Source organism: Odocoileus virginianus, chromosome 13 (genome assembly GCF_023699985.2).
Source record: "Odocoileus virginianus isolate 20LAN1187 ecotype Illinois chromosome 13, Ovbor_1.2, whole genome shotgun sequence".
In the NCBI taxonomy this organism is placed as follows: domain Eukaryota; kingdom Metazoa; phylum Chordata; class Mammalia; order Artiodactyla; family Cervidae; genus Odocoileus; species Odocoileus virginianus.
Genome location: NC_069686.1, coordinates 52,049,231 through 52,067,740, shown reverse-complemented (window position 1 = coordinate 52,067,740; position 18,510 = coordinate 52,049,231). Strand labels below are relative to the sequence as shown.

The 18,510-nt window shown below is 37.8% G+C and overlaps 1 protein-coding gene across 2 annotated transcripts in view; it reads left to right on the top strand.

Moving 5' to 3' along the window:
• RAB3GAP1 (RAB3 GTPase activating protein catalytic subunit 1) overlaps positions 1 to 13,779 on the top strand; it is a 98,608-nt gene extending 84,829 nt beyond the window's left edge. The window contains exons 19-25 of one of the 2 annotated variants that reach the window (XM_020879250.2): positions 1,979 to 2,206; positions 7,455 to 7,551; positions 7,649 to 7,752; positions 7,876 to 7,991; positions 9,454 to 9,556; positions 12,040 to 12,060; positions 12,885 to 13,779. In XM_020879250.2, the coding sequence (XP_020734909.2) occupies positions 1,979 to 2,206; positions 7,455 to 7,551; positions 7,649 to 7,752; positions 7,876 to 7,991; positions 9,454 to 9,556; positions 12,040 to 12,060; positions 12,885 to 13,121 (906 nt within the window). In that variant the 3' untranslated portion in view covers positions 13,122 to 13,779. The remainder of the gene's footprint in view (positions 1 to 1,978; positions 2,207 to 7,454; positions 7,552 to 7,648; positions 7,753 to 7,875; positions 7,992 to 9,453; positions 9,557 to 12,039; positions 12,061 to 12,884) is intronic. The other variant, XM_020879251.2, reaches the window with a different exon arrangement.
• The last annotated feature ends 4,731 nt before the right edge of the window (positions 13,780 to 18,510 follow it).

Below are 18,510 nucleotides of genomic sequence, written 5' to 3'. Positions count from 1 at the left end.
CCTGGGTAATGTACAAGTCTCTTAACAGTGTTTTAACCAGAAAATAGATTGTATGTCAAATAACCAACCTACACATCTGCCCACCCCTATGTGGGAGTCAGATAACATATTTAAGGAAATACGTAATCACTCTAAAGATGGTATGGTTCCCTTTCCCTTTTTGTATAGAGGTGTACTGGGGCCACGGGAGATCCCCAGAGCTTTGGATAAATGCTGATATGTAGCTGAGGTGCTTACATGGCACAATTCCAGAAGGACAGGGCCTATTCTAGAGCATGCCCTTGGAGTAGATACCTGTAAGAGAAGAAAGAAGATAAGCCATAGCTGAAGTGAATGTTGACAGCCAGAAGGAAGAATTCTAGTGTGAAATGTCTTCCTTTAATACATTCTGTAGTACAGAGTTCTTTCTGTATTGATTTCTTTTTTAGGTTCACTCTCTTCACTCAAGGCTTAGGTTCTCTGTCTTCACTCAAGGCCTGTCTCTTTATTTTCCTGAGATGTATTCATCTGGGTGTGGTGTTGCCTGGTTAATATCCAATTATACATGAATTCTGATTCATGCAGTAATCTTGACCCATTGCATTTCACAGCAGTTTTTTATTGCCATGATGCCATAGCTCTTAGAAGTTGATATTGTTGACTGTCAGTTAAGAACCCTCCTCTGATTCCTGACCCCTTTGAGGGCTTTCTAAATTGGTGGGCATGAGTATATTGGTAGCCAATAAGCTCAATAAGGAGAAATTGGCAGTTTTGTTCTTTAAATTTAAGACTAACCATTCTTATCATGTTGGTTTTCATTTTGGTCTAAGGTTAATTTGAAAAGAAGGAAAATGACTTTCTGCTTAGCACTTTCTAGCAACGCCTACATAGCTGTTTTAGGCAAGTAAATACAGTGTTCACAGCAGGATGACTATGTTGTGGTAGAGAACTGTGACCAGGAAGGAATGTGTTTAGTGTGTGTACCCTCTGAGTACTAAAGGAATGACACTTAGGCCCCTCCTTAGTCCTCTGCTAATAGATCACTGGGCTTCCCTTGAGGCTCAGTGGTAAAGAATCTGCCTGCAATGCAGGAGACATGGGTTCGATCCCTGCGTGTGGAAGATCCCCTGGAGAAGGAAATGGTAACCCACTCCAGTATTCTTGCCTGGGAAATCCCATGGATAGAGGAGCCTAATGGGCTACACAGTCCATGGGGTCACAAAGAGTCACACACGACTAAACAACAACAACGGTACATTACTGGGCACTTGTAAAAAGACCTCCATGTCTCACTACTCACACTGTGAAACCTCTCCCTTTTTTTCAAGCTTGGATGTAGAATTGCTTTAAAAATTTTGGCATGCATCATTGTTAATTCTATAGAGTTATCCACTAAATAAAACTTTAATTAGTTTGGTTTCAGAAGCCTGAAAAACAGTAACTCGAATTCCAATTCCTTAATAGCACAAAAGCAGTTTATGTGATGGTAATTTGTTATATAAGGCACAAGAATTTGATGGCTGAATAGAACATTTTCGAGGTTAGCTGATGTTTATTGCAGTACCAGTATTGACTTATTGAGGGAAAAAAGCAAAACTTTTCCATCATTGAGTTATTATTCTGATCATGTTGTGTATTATTTAATTTACTTGACTTGAGCTTATTGATGCTTTTCTAAGTATTGAGTAGTTATTGCACTATAATTTTAAACTAACTTATATAACTTACAGTCTGAGATTTATTTTCTCTTTAGATCAGATTTTTATTTCCAAATTCATCAAATGAAAATGTTTTCTTTTTCTATAAAATGGAGGCAAGAAAAACAAAGCACTTTGGTGCTTTAACATCTGATGTGATTTAATGGTGACATCCAAATTCAAGTCATGTACTAAATTTTGTGAAGATTAGTCTTTTTATGAAAATAAAAGTACAATTTTGAAAACAGGTTTATCAGTAACTGTTGATTTTTTATTCTGCTGAATTTTTTTGTCTACTTTAGGCAGCTAATCCAGGTTGTTTTCTGGAAGATTTTGTGAGGTGGTACTCACCTCGGGATTATATTGAAGAGGAAGTGGTTGATGAAAAGGGCAACATGGTTCTGAAAGGAGAACTGAGTGCCCGAATGAAGATTCCAAGCAATATGTGGGTAGAGGCCTGGGAAACAGCTAAGCCAATTCCTGCTAGAAGGCAGAGGAGACTCTTTGATGACACACGGGAAGCAGAAAAGGTAACTGAGGTTTGGGTATCTAATGTGACTGCTAATTATTATCCTAGTATCTTAAAAACTGTGACAAGATACGAGAGCTTTGAACATACTTGAGAAACAAAGCTTTGAAATGTTATGAACCTTTTATATATCTAATATTCACATTTAAGGTTTTAGAACTGGTTACAAATAGGCCAAAGAATAAGACCTGCATGTTTTATGTAAAATGCTTATTCTTGGACCATCAGCATATGTCAAAAACCTTAAAAATGATCATGTCCTCTGACCTAGCAATTCTGCTACCAAAAAAATGTATTAAAGAAATAATGAGAGAACTATATAAAGATCAGTATGCAACAGTGATGTTCAAGAAGTTTTTTAGTGAAAAAATAGATGCAACCAAAGTTTCAAAAAATAGAGCATTGTTTAATAAATTACGGTATAATCATTTAGTAGACTACTTTGGGTCTAGAGAGTATGGATAGAGAGTCTTAAGAAGAGGTGAGAAGGGATACAGAAGACTTAGATATAGCACAGTCACCCCAGAAAGACTGTTCCTAACACTGAGTGCCAAAATACTCAACACGGGTAGGGCTGGGCAGTTCACAGCACTGGCTCTAGGGATGTAAGGAGGGCTGGAAGTGGGCAATCAGAGACTCTCCTCTGCCTTAGGAAGGGCCAGGTAAGTAGGTAGAAATGACATACCCCTTAGAGATAAAGCAATGATGGGAAAGAAGGAAATAGGGGAATATTAAAGATTCTATAGAAAAAGGAGTGATATATATCAGCCTCCTTCATCTCCCACTATCCATTAAAGAAACTCTGCAAAGAGGGCACTTTCAAACTATGACATGACCAGTAGTAGTAAAGAGCAAACCACATCTATATAAAACTACTGTAAAAAAGTGTGAATTGGATCATTTCAGCTAATGAAAATATTTCCCAGAAAACTGACCACAATGCAAAATAAAATTGTAACATAATAGTCTAATCTGAATCAAATATTTTCATAGAAGCATGGGAGGGTGTGAAAAATCATGTTTAATCAGAAATAATAAAAACAAGAGCCACATGAATCCAAAAACCCCACAAAGAAATGAAACTACTGCTAATTTAACTCAGGATAGAAGTAGAAGAAAAAAACAACCATATCAAAAATAAAGACTAAATTACATAGTGCCCACGGAAGAATAGGTTCATATTTAAATTTAATAAAAGGCATTGAGGAAGAGCATTAAAATAAGAGAAAGAAAATGAGATAAAGGAGTAAAAAGGATTAGAGAGAAAGTAGTAAAACTGAAAGATAGGAAAAGTAGAAATAACACTCATTTTATCAGAGTCCTTGAAGCAGAAAAATCAAAACACTGGAACAGAACTAAATACTTAAAATTGTAATCTAAGAAAACTTCCTGAAAATGAAAGAAAGTCTGAATTTACATATTAAAAATGCTCATTGAGTGCAGGGGAAAATTGATTAGGTGTAGTGAACTCCAAATTTTATCACTGTAGTACTACTAGATCTTAAATATTAAAAAAATTCTCAGATCTTGCAGGCAAAACATGAAAATAATAACAAGAGAATTAGACAGTTGTCAGATTTTTCAGTAGCATAGCAGTGTGGGGCAGAGTTTTCAAGAAATATAAGCAAAAAATACAAATTAAATATTTTACATTCCACCAAGATGTCCAAGTAATCAAGGTTATAAAAAATGTTTTCTCTATGTTTTTGCACATAAAACTATATACATAGGCCCTTCCTGAGAAATCCACTACAGCTGCCCGCTCCAGTAGAGCTTTCTGCAGTGTTCAGAATGGTCATAGCTTCGCTGTGCAAATTGTAGCCCCTGGCTACACGTGGCTTTAATGAGCTCTTGCAATGTGACTAGTAGCATAGGAACTGAATTTTTAAATGGCTCTCTGTGGCAGGTGGCTGCCTTATTGAACAGCATAGTAGAGAAGAATAAATTTAATCAATGACTAGGGAAACTGGCGAAGGGCTAATGGTGAGCATTTCATTTATTTAATTTTAGAGCTAAAACTAAAACTAGATGGGTTCATGGGTAGAAGAAGAATATGTAAAAATTGTATATTAGGACAAAATAGAATACATCTAAAAAACTTGGGATGGAAAAAGAGGAAGAGGAAAGTAGAATGCAGTCATTGACTGTTACATAGATAATAGGTAGTAATCAAAGGATACTATTTAAAATTATCAGACCATAATTTTATAAAGGAAAGATATAAAGTTCATAAAATAAAGATATAAAGGAATTAAGGGCAGCAGAAAAGGTAATATCGCAAGAATGAAAATATGAACCTCCCTAAGTACAATGGAAAAATTATTCACAAGCAAAGAACACACACCAAATAGACCAACACACATTATAAAGATCATACTACATAGAGAGTAATTGCAATGTAAGATAGTCTTATAAAACCCATGTCTGTGCTGTAAACAAGGTATTCTGTGACTCAAAAAGACTACAGAATAAACAATGGACAGAGATTTACCAGGTATGAAACATTAAGAATTCAGGGATTATCATCCGGATGCCAAATAAAACAGAAGCAAAGCAGAAAAGCATTACATGAGATACATAAGGATGCTTTACAGTCTAAAAATGATATTTCGCAATGAGAATATACAGTTGTCAATGTTTATGCACTGGAAAATAATCATTTGTATAAAACAGAAATCATGGAAGATGCACGGAGAAATAGATCAAAACACACTAGTAGCAGAGTACTTTTAACACACTCCCAGTGTACAAGACAGTCAAGTAGACAAAACTAAACAAGATAATCAATAAGGTTGATCTTTTAGATACATTGCAAATACTGTACCTTGATAATAGAAACAGTATTTCCTTTTCAAACACGCATGGAACATTCACCAAAACAGATAGTATATTAGGGCGCAAAGAAAACATCAGTGGATTTCATAATGGAAATACACCAATACTCTGATTGCTGCAATAAAATTAAGGATAATGGGTTAGATTGAAAGTATTTGATCAGTGTTAATTACATTCTTAATTTTAGGAAATACAGATATTTGGAGATAGAGGGATATCCTGTATGGAACATGATCTCAAATTATTTAGGAAAAAAATGCTTATATATTGTATGGACCTACAGAGGAGGAGAGATGCATATGATAAAAAAGAGATGAGGTAAAAGGAGATGAGTGCAAAGGATGTACAAATATTTTGTATTGTTGGAAATTTGTTTTCTGTAAGTTAAGGAAAACAACATTTGTAATAGTGTTAACAAGGATGTTCAATAGTGGGAACTCTTATTATTCTATATAAGAATGAAAATCTGTTCAAATACTTAGTAAAATAAGTTGGAATATGATTTCAGTATTTGAAAAATAATAATTTGGCATTGTTTGTTTTTAGATAGGTACCCTGAAGAAATTCCTCTACATATATGCCACAAACTTATGAAATAATGTGAGAGGAACATTATTTTAATAGCAAAAAATGGGGGGGTGCATTTTAATATAGCAAATTATATATAGCATGTATTAATATCTATGCATCTCAGAAACAATGCTGAATGAAAGGTTACTGAGGGGCATAACTAGAAACAATTCATTTATACAAAGAGTAAAACCAGACAGAACTAGACAACACATTGTTTAGGGCTATGTACATATGTGAGACAGCAATGAAGAAAAGGAATGATTAGTGGTTACTTGAGGGATGGAGTGCATGAGCGAGGCAGTCTTGATCAAGGCGAGCACCAGGAGGACTTGGAAAGTCCTGGTATCTTCTGTTTCTTAAGCTGATTGGTGTGTAAACAAGTGTTTGTGTTTTCTGTATATAAAATACTCTGCTATGTGTATTTTAAAAACATTTTTAAATTTTAAAAATATTTCAAAACATGAAGCCCTTCTAGGCAGATAACTTTTAAAAAATATTATTTATTTATGCCTGTGCTAGGTCTTCCTTGCTTCAGTGGGCTTTCTCTAGTTGCGGAGTGCGAGGGCTACTCCCCAGTTGTGTGAGGGCTTCTGATTGCAATTCCTTCTCTTGTTGCAGAGCACAAGCTCTAGGCATGCAGGCCTCAGTAGTTGTGGAGCATGGGCTTAGTTGCTCTGCGTCATGTGAGATCTTCCTGGACCTTCCAGAGATAGAACCTGTGTGACCTGCAATGGCAGGCGGATCCCTAACCACTGAACTACCAGGGAAGTCCCAAGGCAAATAATTCTAAATCATAAATCATTAAATGACCAAAGCAAGTTTTGAAATTTTGAGCTTTCGTTAAGAAGTTGCATACACATGTGTATCTTTGTGTTTAAATAGGTGTAGAAATAAGCCTGAGAAGATAAACACAAAACTGTGTTTTTCTTTAGGAAGTAGGATTTCTCGAGAACTTCTGCATTATACATCTTCGATTGTTTACTTTGAGATCTGTGACCATTTTTCAGCCACAATGATACTATATTTCTTTTGTCTTTACTGTTGTTGAATAAAGAGCTTAAAGGTAGGGACCATGCCTTCCTGTGTGTTTTTTTAATCAGAAAAATAAATCTTCATTTTGGAGAAAACAATAAAACAACTGAAACAAACCAAAAAATTTAGAGGAACATCGCTAGCAATGTTTAGAAGTCCTAAGCGAGGAAAGCAGTTTACTAAACAGTATTTTACATACCTAATATTAGTTTACTTAGGTGGCACTAGTGGTAAAAAAAAAAAAAAAAAAAACCCTGCTAATGCAGGAGACATAAGAGACATGGGTTTGATCCCTGGGTTGGGAAGATCCCCTGGAATAGGGCATGGTAACCCTCTCCACTATTCTTGCCAGGAGAATCCCATGGACAGAGGAGCCTGCTGGGCCACAGTTCATAGGGTCACATAGAGTCAGACATGACTGAAGATTTAGTATGCATGCAAATATATTATGTATTTTCAAAGTTTTGAAAAATCCTGCAGTGAAAATTCTCCACCATTAACAGTTGTTATCTCAAGGTGGTATAATTTGCAGATGGTTTTTAGTGTTCTCTGTATCAAGAAAAAAGCATTATGGGAGTATTCACCATTATTAAGGACTGAAGTTCTTAGCTGTTTCCAGTAACATTATTCTTACTTTTGGGAGTAGCAGCTACTTACCTGAAGGAGTAGGATAGGTACTAAGAGAAGAGAGCTCTTCTCCACTCCTGTTAGAGGTGTGAATTCAGGGGACAGAGATCTTACTTCTGTAAGTGGCTGCTTTCTTCTCTGGCAGCTGTCTTGATCATTATCTCTCTTTGTGTCTCTTTCAGGTACTGCACTACCTGGCAGTCCAGAAGCCGGCAGACCTTGCTCGGCACCTGTTACCCTGTGTGATCCATGCAGCTGTACTCAAGGTAAAGGAAGAAGGTAAATGTCTGACTTGATCGGCCATTAGTTCATTTCCAAAATGAAAGTAGACTTCGCCTGACTTCTCTAATGATGGCTTTGATCTTTTTAAAAACAGAAAGTCTAGAAAGCATTTCTTCAGTGAAGAAGATTATAAAGCAGATAATATCCCATTCCAGTAAAGTTTTGCACTTCCCTAATCCAGAAGACAAGAAATTGGAAGTAAGTCTGATCTTGTCAAATGTTCTTCCCAGTTGGCAGTAATTATTTAAAAATACATTTTTAAAATGCTTTGCTTTCTTTTGCCTTTTTCCAATGTATGCTTCTCCCCTTTTGCACTGTTAGGAAATCATCCATCAAATTACTAATGTAGAAGCTATAATTGCCAGAGCCCGCTCACTGAAAGCCAAGTTTGGAACTGAGAAATGTGAACAAGAAGAGGAAAAGGAAGATCTTGAAAGGTAATTGCTATCTGACGAACTCATCTTTCTCTCCTATAGGAAAAGCCACCACTTTCTTTAGAAAAACTTCATAGAATGTTGAGATTCCTTTGTAGTGCTCCTATATTATTTGTACCAAGCGTTGGTTAGAGACAGAGAAATATTTGTTCATTATAGGATTGCCCTCTCTTGTATTTCTGAGTACTTGCCACTTGTTTCCATTCCTCCCGCTTTAAGAACGAAGTCTTCCAAGTCTTCTAGGAATGTCCTTGTTTGCTCTTGGAGCAGTTGCCTCTGGAAGAACTGGCTGTTCATACTCACTCTTGTTACTGGAAACTTTGCTTCCCACTCTCACTGTTCTTAACTACAGGCAGACGTGTTCTGAAACTATTTCTGCTCAACATTCCTACTTACCAGTTCTAAACAAGAGTTGTGAAATCAAATGTGTATATCCTCTGTCCCTTGTGAATGTGACCCTTGGAGTGGGGTGACCAGATGGCCTCTCCAAGATGAGGCAAATGACTGGGTCAGTCTTTTCCTCCTTCTGAGATTTGGACCATTTCAAAGGGGGGCTATCAGTGCAGACCCCTGTCCATTTTTACCTGAGATACTTGAAAGAATGATGATGTTTTAATAGATGAGAAAGTGTTTCCAGATTAGCTACTTCACTGGCTTGAATTTGTTATAACGAAAATTTTCATCAGCCTTTCCAAGAGAAATAGCATTATTGATGTTAAATAATTAATATTATATGACAAGGCATTTGCTACAGCTTTTAACAAGTTCTTGTGTGAATATCATATCTTTTGTTGAGTGAAAATTTCTCCCAGCCTTCTTTGCTCTTGAATATTCCTTCCTTTTAAATGAGGAGAATACACTTTATAATCAAAGGAAGTTTCTAAAATAGCAGTTCGAGTTAGTGAGCAGGTGGTGCGAGCTTGGTGGCTCTGTCTTCGACTCTCTTAGTTCCACCATGCGTTGTCTGTGGTGTACTTGGAAGACAAATGCTTCCAGCACATAATGGCACAGTTTACAATTGGGACTTTGCCCAGCAAAACATATTTTAAGTGCATGCACGCACACACACACACCTCTTAAAAGAACAAAAATGAAAAATAAGTATCATTGCTTTGCTGTCTAAATTAAATGTGGTTTTTGTTGTTAAAAACATTTAAAAAAATCTTCTTTAGTATAACATTGTCTAAGCTTCTAGTCTGAAAGAAATAGACTATTTCTTCTTACACTTTGGCAGAGATGGGCTTTTTGAAAAAATTTATAAAAAGAGTTGAAAGGCATGAAGGTTGTCATTTGAGTTGATTTTAATTCTAGATGTTGATCTATCCTGTTAAATTTTTACTCCAGCCTTGATGTAGGGTTCATCAGTATGAGTTTGAGGGTTTGTCCCCAAAATTAATCAGGGAGGACTGAGCCAGTGTGAACTGAGCAGCTCCTTTCCCATCCTTTCATTCCCTCTTTCTCCCAGGTTTGTGAGTTGCCTTCTGGAACATCCTGAGGTGTTAGTCGTCGGTGCAGGCAGAGGACACGCTGGCAGGATCATTCACAAACTGTTTGTGAATGCTCAGAGGGTATGTGAGATTCCTTCTTGACTGTGTCATGATCTCTCCAGGCCTCTGCTCAGTAAGGTACTGTTTTGATTCCCACACATTGGAGCTGCTAAAAGCACTGGATTCGAACACTGAAGAAATAATGACTCTCAACAGTGATTTCTTAGTCTTTGAAATCCATCTGCTCTTTTACACATTTAAATAAGTTTATTTCTGAAATTTGTATCTAAATTTCAGAAATTAGAATGGTCTGAAATTCCTTGTTAAAAAATCTGATAGGGACTTGGTTAGCAATGACCAGTGCAATGGTGTGGAAAAAATGTTTACTGATGTCAAATTAGAATAGAGTTTAGTTTTACCAATTTTAAATTCCATGTACTGCAAGTGGATTCACAACTTAGCTTGTGAAATTGCAAATCTTAACTATTTTTATAACGGTGAAAAGATCTAACTTCAAAGTTTTCCTCAGAAAGAAGAGCAAGATTCAGATTTTTAGGACAGTGGAAACAGTCTTCAGCATAGGAAAAAAACTCAATTTGAAAACTTTTCTGTCATTACCTTTATTGATGAAAGGAAATGTTTAAAAATTATATAGTACCTTCTGACATTCTAAACTATTAAGATTTGAATTTTTTATGAGGTTGGTATTAGTTACACTCTATGTTGACACTTTCTGTACAGATGTTTACTGGTTGTTTACTGGTTAAGAGGTGCTGGCTTTTTGCACATGAGTCTCACATTAGGACTTCTTAAAGATTCTGATAAAAGTATTTTGAAGCATAGTAAATACAGGGTGCCCCTTATGCAGTACTGTGATAACACTTAGAATGGTCCAATTTTGGAAGTGTAATTTTCACAGTCAAATAAGGAAAAGGATTTTCATGGGTTTATCCATGAAAAAGAAACTTCATAACCTCCTTTGAGTCAGTCTGGAGTGTATCTAGTTACTGTATTCAAAATCGTAACCAGATATATTCATCTGAATTTTTAGCAAGAACTGAAACCTGAGATTATTTATGGGATGGCAAACTAAGGATTTCAAGTTAAAAACCAAATATTTTATTTCCTTATAAAGTTATAGAAAACAATAGATACTTACTTCGATTTATTATGTTTCTGACTCTGGCATGAAACAAGAATCAGGTTTGTTTTCACATCCTGTAATATCTTTGCCAGTTTACTAGCCAGAACCTTAGAGATATATTTCCTTGTTAACACCAATATGAATTTTCATCATACTGCAAAAATTCTTTTAATTTTTAAAACTTGTTTGTTAAGAAGATTTAAAAATCTAAAATATTTATGCTAAGAGTAGAACACTCTCATTGTTCTAAATAGTTAAGCAAAATTATTTTCCCCAATATGGAAATAATCTTCTCCCCCAAGATTGTAAGTAAACTCTTACTGTTGTAAAAATTTGGATAATACAGAGAATTATAAAGAAAAATTAATGACCCTAAAAAAAATTAATCACATTAATCTCACTACCCACTGATGATCACTGTCAACATTTAACATCTAGTATATTCAAATATATGTAAATTTTATAATATAGGATTATATTATTTGTTCTTATTTTCCACCTAATGTGATTATCTTTCTCATGGGTAAATATAGGACTATATCATCTTTTCACTGGGCTCATTGTATAGCTAATTTCCTTTAATGGATACTGAAATTGTACATTTATCCCACGTTATGTAATTTTCAAATATTTCAAGCTTTCAAACCTTGTAGTGAATGTTTTTACAGATTCAGCAGACTGTAATCCATATAACAAGCACCTGGTTGGTCTGTTTTTAAACTCCGCTCTTAAATATCTGGGTAATTAATAGAAACCAGGCAAATTTACTCATGTAATTTTTCATAATTAACTGATACTTTATATCAATTCTACTATTAAATCAAGATTTTAACATTTTTAAAGTTATAAAATTTTATTGAAAAATTTTTATACCATAATTTTACATATTTAAAACTTTTCCTTAATATTAAGTTTTAATAAACTTTCATCATGATTACATTTATCATTGTTATATCCATATTTAAATAGAATTCTGCAAACAAATCACTGATTGGATTTTGCTTTGGTCGTGCTAAATGAAGTCAGACATCTAGTCTTTTTTTTTTTTTTTTTTTTATCAGACACCTAGTCTTAAATTAATTGGGTTATCTATTTTTCAAGCCACGAGTACTTTTTTTAAGTATTTTAATGTTTAGTGAAAGAGCTAGGTTTTTGCTGAACATTTCCTCATTAAGTGACATTCTGTACATTGCCTGTTGAGCCATCAGATGCATGAGTAGTGGAATTTGTCTGCTCAGCTGGATGGCTAGGTGTGTTGTATGTGGTGTGTTTTTGTCTTGATATTCTTTTTGACAGGATCGTGTTCCTTAATGTAGTGCATGCTTCTCTGAAATAATCTTGAAATCTCTTGTCTAGCTCTTTTTAAACCATCTTGCTTGTTTCCCTTTCATCACTGTTTCTTTTCTCACCCTTCCTCAAGCTGACTGAGTCTTCTGATGAGGTAACAAAATAGCCTTTGTCCCTTGTAGTTTCTTGTTCCTTCCCATTTCTCTTAACTTCATAAGGTCATTAAGACTAACCAACCTCCTCTTTAACAGTCTGGGTTTGGCATACCTTTCTTGCTGGTGTTTAACATTACATTTCATATTTCCATTGCTAAAACAACTTTTTTCCCGAAATTAATGGTATCGTGAAAGAAATATAGTGATCAGAGTTAAAATAAAAACTCTAGTTGAATATGTATTTTATGCAATTTTAATGAAAAAATAGATGCCTTTAATGTTGAGAACTTCTCTTTTGTGGCCACTGCTACATTTCATGGATCTCTATCACTTCTGCATCACATTAATCATCCAGCAAACAAACCAGTGTTCTCAGTTTTAATTTGACAAGTGAAAAGAATTGAAAGAACCGATAAATATCATCTTTCCAGACTCTGGAGAGCAGCAGCTCCTTACTGGACTGAGGACAGCAGACTTGGACTTTGGTCATTGCTAGAAGAAATGTATAGAAACCAGAACAGCTCCATTTTCCCTCTTCATCAGATGTCCGGATATGGCCCTCACTTTCCATAGCAGATTGCTTGGCTGTCATTATCCTCTGCCTCTGTCACCAATTTATTTGTAATTTCTGGCTGCTCATGTAGTGTTTCAAGCTTCTTACATTTTCTGTGTTGTGATTTTTGAGCAATCATAACAATCAATTGCATTACTGAGTAAAGTAGAACATTTTTTCATAGTTATCATGCTTATTCATCTGTCCTTCAAAATGATCTAAGTTTAGCATTCAACTCGCTCTTGAATTTAGCATGTGATTCTCTTCAAGGCTGCAACCATGACTCCAGCAGAGGAGGAACTGAAGAGGATGGGCCCCCCAGAAGAGAAGAGGCAGAACTTGGCAGCAGACTTCCCTCCCCCCGCGGGCCGGGAAGTCATTTTGCGCACAGCCGTGCCCCGCCCTGCTCCCTACTCCCGGGCTCTGCCCCAGCGCATGTACAGTGTTCTCACCAAAGAGGATTTCAGACTTGCAGGTGCATTTTCATCAGATACCTCCTTCTTCTAGCTCTTCTTGCGTTCCCTCACTTGTGGCTTCGGAGACAGTGCTGACCCCTTCTGTGGGAAGGAAGCTGTGTCAGTCAGAACCTGAGAGGCCGTGAAGAGGACCTGTCCAGTTTAGTGATCGAGTCATACCAGCATCCGAGAGACTTTCTGATGGGCTCCGGAGGGTCTTGGTGGGGGCAGAGGAATGGGCTTCAGCTCTTGAAAGATTTCTGCTCCAAAGAGATTGCCCTTGTTGGGGAGGGGGTCGGGGAGGACACTAAAACAGCAGCAGTTCTCTGTACTCACTCCCTCAGGACTGCGTTCACTTCTTCTGCGTGACTATCCCACGGGCTGTTGCCCTGCACTCATAGTCTCTATAACCACTTATGTTTATTAGTATCAAGTATGCAAAGTAGAGTATCTGTTAACTCAGATTTCCAGATATTTTGGTAGTAGCTTCTACTCCCAGAATCTGTGTTTTTAGAATCCTAAATGACATTCTGTTTATTCAGTCACCTGGTGGCAATCTTCATTGCACTAATTAACTTTTGATGAGCATTTTGAATATTCTAGGAGAAAGCCTGAAATTTCACCCAGTCTGTGTTTTTCCATGTAACTGTGACTTAAATGTATTCCTTCTGATTAAAAAAAAAGTATATATTAAATGTCACTGCAAATTAGTTTTATATATCTCTTGTAAGGTTCGTTTCTCTGACTTGTTTTGTCTTCAGTGGGCTTCCCTGGTCGCTCAGTGGTAAAGAATCCGCTTGCCAAGGCAGGACATGCGGGTTCAGTCCCTGGGTCAGGAAGTCCCTGGAGAAGAAAATGGCAACCTACTCAAATATTCTTGCTTGGTGGGCTGCAAAAGAGTTGGACACAACCTAGCGACTGAACGACAGCAAGCCCTGGAAGATACACCGTGCAGGTGGTGGTTCTTTCTCTCGCTGTACAGCATGCATTCCTTTTTTTGTAGTTACTGGACGGATACTGTATTTAATGAAGTAGAGATGAGCACATGCTAAAAATATAGCCTTGTATATAGAGATTATTATGCAGTCAGTATAATTCAGCATATGTGCTAATGTAATGAATAGAAGATAACTTCAGTGAATGTTTTGCTTTTGTATTTTACTTAAAATGAAGATAATTGATGGGGGATGTGTGGCACCCAGCCTAAGGATAACAGCAACCTATTTCTAGTTACGTGATGATCAAGGTTTATCAAGTCTGTGTTCCTGAAATGGCCTCTGTTCAGTAATCTTAAATCTATTTTTAGGCTTAAAATTCCCACCTTACTCCAAAGTTAAAAATGATTATACTGAAGCATAGATCTTGGCTATGTAACTTAAAAGAATTAATACAACTCTGTAAGCCCTGTTACATTATTTTTGTAAAAACAAATGTAAATGTGTGTACATATATGTATATATAAGCATATATATATATGTATGTATGAAGTGTGGGAGGCCATGATTGATTACTTCTGGCCTTCACAGCACTTTACTCTGAGATGCTGGACTTTGCTGCTGGGTAAACCACATACTAGAGGCCCAAGGACTGAGCGCAGTACCAAGTATTAAGAGAAAGCTTGTCTTTCAAGGACAGAGTTTGTCTGCTTTCTAATGAGAAAGTTAACAACAAAGAAACATTTTTCAAAGTGGTTGAACTTCAAAAAGGCTTCGTGAATCTAATAAAGGGGAAGGTGTTGTTCTCTGGCTAATTTTCTCTTCTTTTCACCCCTCCATTGGGCATTTTGTTCTTAGTTAGTTTTATGCTGGTCTCAGATTTTCCTAAATAATTGCAGCCTGCTGAGTCTTGGCAAAGAACTCAAGAACACATTGTGCCTTTTTTAATGGCAGTTATTCCATTTTACTTTTATTGTATTTATATGTTTCTTTATTTTAAAATATTTTTAAGTACCGCCTTCATATCAGGTACTGTACTAGGCAATGAAGATAAAACAGAAACCAAACATACTCCCTCCCTATCAGTGACCTTCCTGTCAGGTAGGGAAGGCTGTGGTTACGTTGCCAAAAATGGAGAGTACAGTCAACTCCGTGGTATGAAATGAGGTCCAGGGTTTGTCATAGTAATTCATTCATTTGTTGTTAATGGAGGCTAACACATGCAGTAATGGTGAATATAAGGGATTGTGGGAGAGAGTTTTCAGCCAGGCTGTGGGGTAAGGAAACTCTTCCTAGGCATGGTTTCTAGGTTGAGAGCAGAAGATGAACAGGACCTGAGGATCCCTGGTGGTCTGTGGTTGGGAGCCCACACTTCACTCTGGGGGCCTGGGCTTGATCCCTGATCAGGAACTAAGTTCCCACAAATGGCCAAAAATATAAAAGATGGGGAGTAGGAGCTAAGGGGAGAAAGTATGATAAATGGCAAAGAAGAACTACAATATTTTCACCATCCTGTATGTTTGCCCCTAACATAATGATGGTGTCACTGCTTCCAGGAAGTGGAGTTTATTTTTCCAGTTTTTTGTTCTGGACTTAGCCATGTGTTTCTTTGGTCATCGGAGCGTTGCCAAGCATACAGAGTTTGTTATACAGCAAAAATTAGCTGATACGGGAGGGTGTAGGAAGAGTGTTACAGGTAGAGAAAACAGAATGGGCAGAAAACTCACAAGCAGAAGAAAATGTATCTTTGGAGAATAGCCAGCATTTCAGTTTGGCTGGGTGTGACACCCAGAGTAGAAAGAGGCAAGATATGAAGATGGTAAGGTCACTGAGGCTAGATGGAGTTCTGGGTAAAACACAGTAAGATGTTCAGGCCATTGTCTTCAGGGCGTTAGTGAGTCCCTAAAGAGTTTGAAGGGAGGAAATGAGTGAGTTTTAGACCACACTAAATGGATTGGAGAGGCTAACAAAGTATTTACATGTCCTAGGTCTGCTACTAAATTGGAAAGTAGCAATTATATCATCAGTGTTTCTTTTTACCCCCTCCTTTGTGCTTTGTAATGGTGTTTCCACATAACTGCTCCTGGAACCAACAGGAAGTATCCTCTCATGGGTCTTGCCACCTATATGTTCCTTTGTTGTTATTGTTTAGTTGCCAAGTTGTGTCCTACTCTTTGGGACCCCATGGACGGCAGCACACCAGGCATGTGATGTGATCCACTGGAAGAGGGAAATAGCAAGCCACTCCAGTTTACTTGCTGTGAGAACCCCGTGAACTGGATAAAAGGGCAGTATGTTCCTCTACCACCATAATAATCCAGGTTTTTCTTCAGGATGGGATTTTTAAAACCCTCTTAGCATTTATTTTTATATTCCATTCATTAGTTTAGCACATGTCTTATTTTGTTGTTGTTGTTCAGTCATAAAGTCTTGTCTGACTCTGTGACCTCATGGACTGCAGCATGCTAGTCTCCTCTGTCATTCACCATCTCCCGGAGTGTTCTCAAATTCATGTCCATTGAGTCGGTGATGCCAGCTAACCATCTCATCCTCTGCTGCCCTCTTCTCCTGTCTTCAGCCTTTCCCACCATCAGGGTCTTTGCTAATGAGTCAGCTCTTTGCATCAGGTGGCCAAAGTATTGGTGCTTCAGCATCAGTCCTTCGAATGAATATTCAGGGTTGATTTCCTTTAGGATTTTGACTGGTTTGATCTTGCAGTCCAAGTGATAGCACATGTTTACTGAATGCCAACTGTGTGCCAGGTACTGTTCTGGGCAGTGGGGATATAGCAGTGAACAGGACAGGTACAAGGCCTTCATATTTACAGTGAGGGATAAGTATAATCAGATTATCTGAGTGAGGGGAGAATACTTTCTAGACAGGAGATAAGGGAAGGCCTGTGAGGCAGGGACCACAGAGACCTTAGTGAAGTGAGGGAACTGGCCCTCTGGATGTCTGAGAGATGATCTCGGACAGGGGGTAGAAAAGAAGGGGGTGTGAGTGAACGTGGTATGTCAGAGGCACTGAGAAAAGGCCAGAGTGGTTGTAGAGATTATAGTAAATGAAAGAGGGGAGAATAAAGGAAAGACAGTTGGACAAACCTGCAAGGACCAGATATACACTAAATGTTAGGAGGTTGGATTTGTTTTCTTGACTGAGAGGGAAAGTCAGTGGAGAATTCTGAATGGGGGAGGAAGGCATGGTGTCATGTTACAGAATTTGGGAACTTCACTCTGGCTGCCCTGTGGAGAATACAGTGCAGAGGCCGAGGTAGAAGCAGTGAAACTGGGAGTGTTGATGGTTTGGAGCAGAGTGGTAGCAGTGGAGGGTATAAAAAGTGATCAGATTTGATACATGTTTTGAAGGTGGAATGCACAGGATTTGCTGATAGAATTACTGAGGATATGAGAAAGGATCATAGATGACTTGGAAGTTTGGGACCTGAGTAACTGAGTGAATGAGGCTGTCATTTACTGAGATGGGTATGACTGTGGGATGGGCAAGTTTTGGGGCTGATGTTAATAAAGATTTTGATTTAGGGGAATTCCCTGGCAATGCAGTGGTTAGGACTCTACGCTTCCACTGCTGGGGGCACAGGTTCAGTCCTTGGTTGAGGAACTAAGATCCTGGCAAGCCAAATGGACTGGCCGAAGGAGTTTAAAAAAAAAGAACTATAAAAAAAGACTTTGAGTTCAGTTCAGTCGCTCAGTTGTGTCCGACTCTTTGCGACCCCATGAACCGCAGCACACCAGGCCTCCCTGTCCATCACCAGCTCCTGGAGTTCACCCAAACCCATGTCCATCGAGTCGGTGATGCCATCCAACCATCTCATCCTCTGTCGTCCCCTTCTCCTTTCCCAGCATTGTCCCCTTCTCCTCCTTTCCCAGCATCAGGGTCTTTTCAGTGAGTCAGCTCTTTGCATCAGGTGGCCAAAGTATTGGAGTTTCAGCTTCAGCATCAGTCTTTCCAATGAACACCCAGGACTGATCTCCTTTAGGATGGGCTGGTTGGATCTCCTTGCAGTCCAAGGGACTCTCAAGAGTCTTCGCCAACACCACAGTTCAAAAGCATCAATTCTTCTGTGCTCACCTTTCTTCACAGTCCAACTCTCACATCCATACATGACTACTGGAAAAACCATAGCCTTGACTAGACGAACCTTTGTTGGCAAAGTAATGTCTCTGCTTTTTAATATTCTGTCTAGGTTGGTCATAACTTTCCTTCTGAGGAGTAAGTGTCTTTTAATTTCATTCAATCACCCTCTGCAGTGATTTTGGAGCCCAGAAAAAGTTAGGATATGAAAAAAAAAAAGTTAGGATATGTTAAGTTTGAGATACCAATTAGTTACCTGTGGTAGCCAGCATCTAAGATGGTCCCAGTTGTTCTCCACTTCTCTCCAGATTCAAACCCTTCTGTAGTTCCCACCCCCAAAAAATTGTACCAAGACTGGTCTTTGTGACCAGCAGAACATGGAGAAAGTGTTGGTATGTGACTTCCAAGATAGGT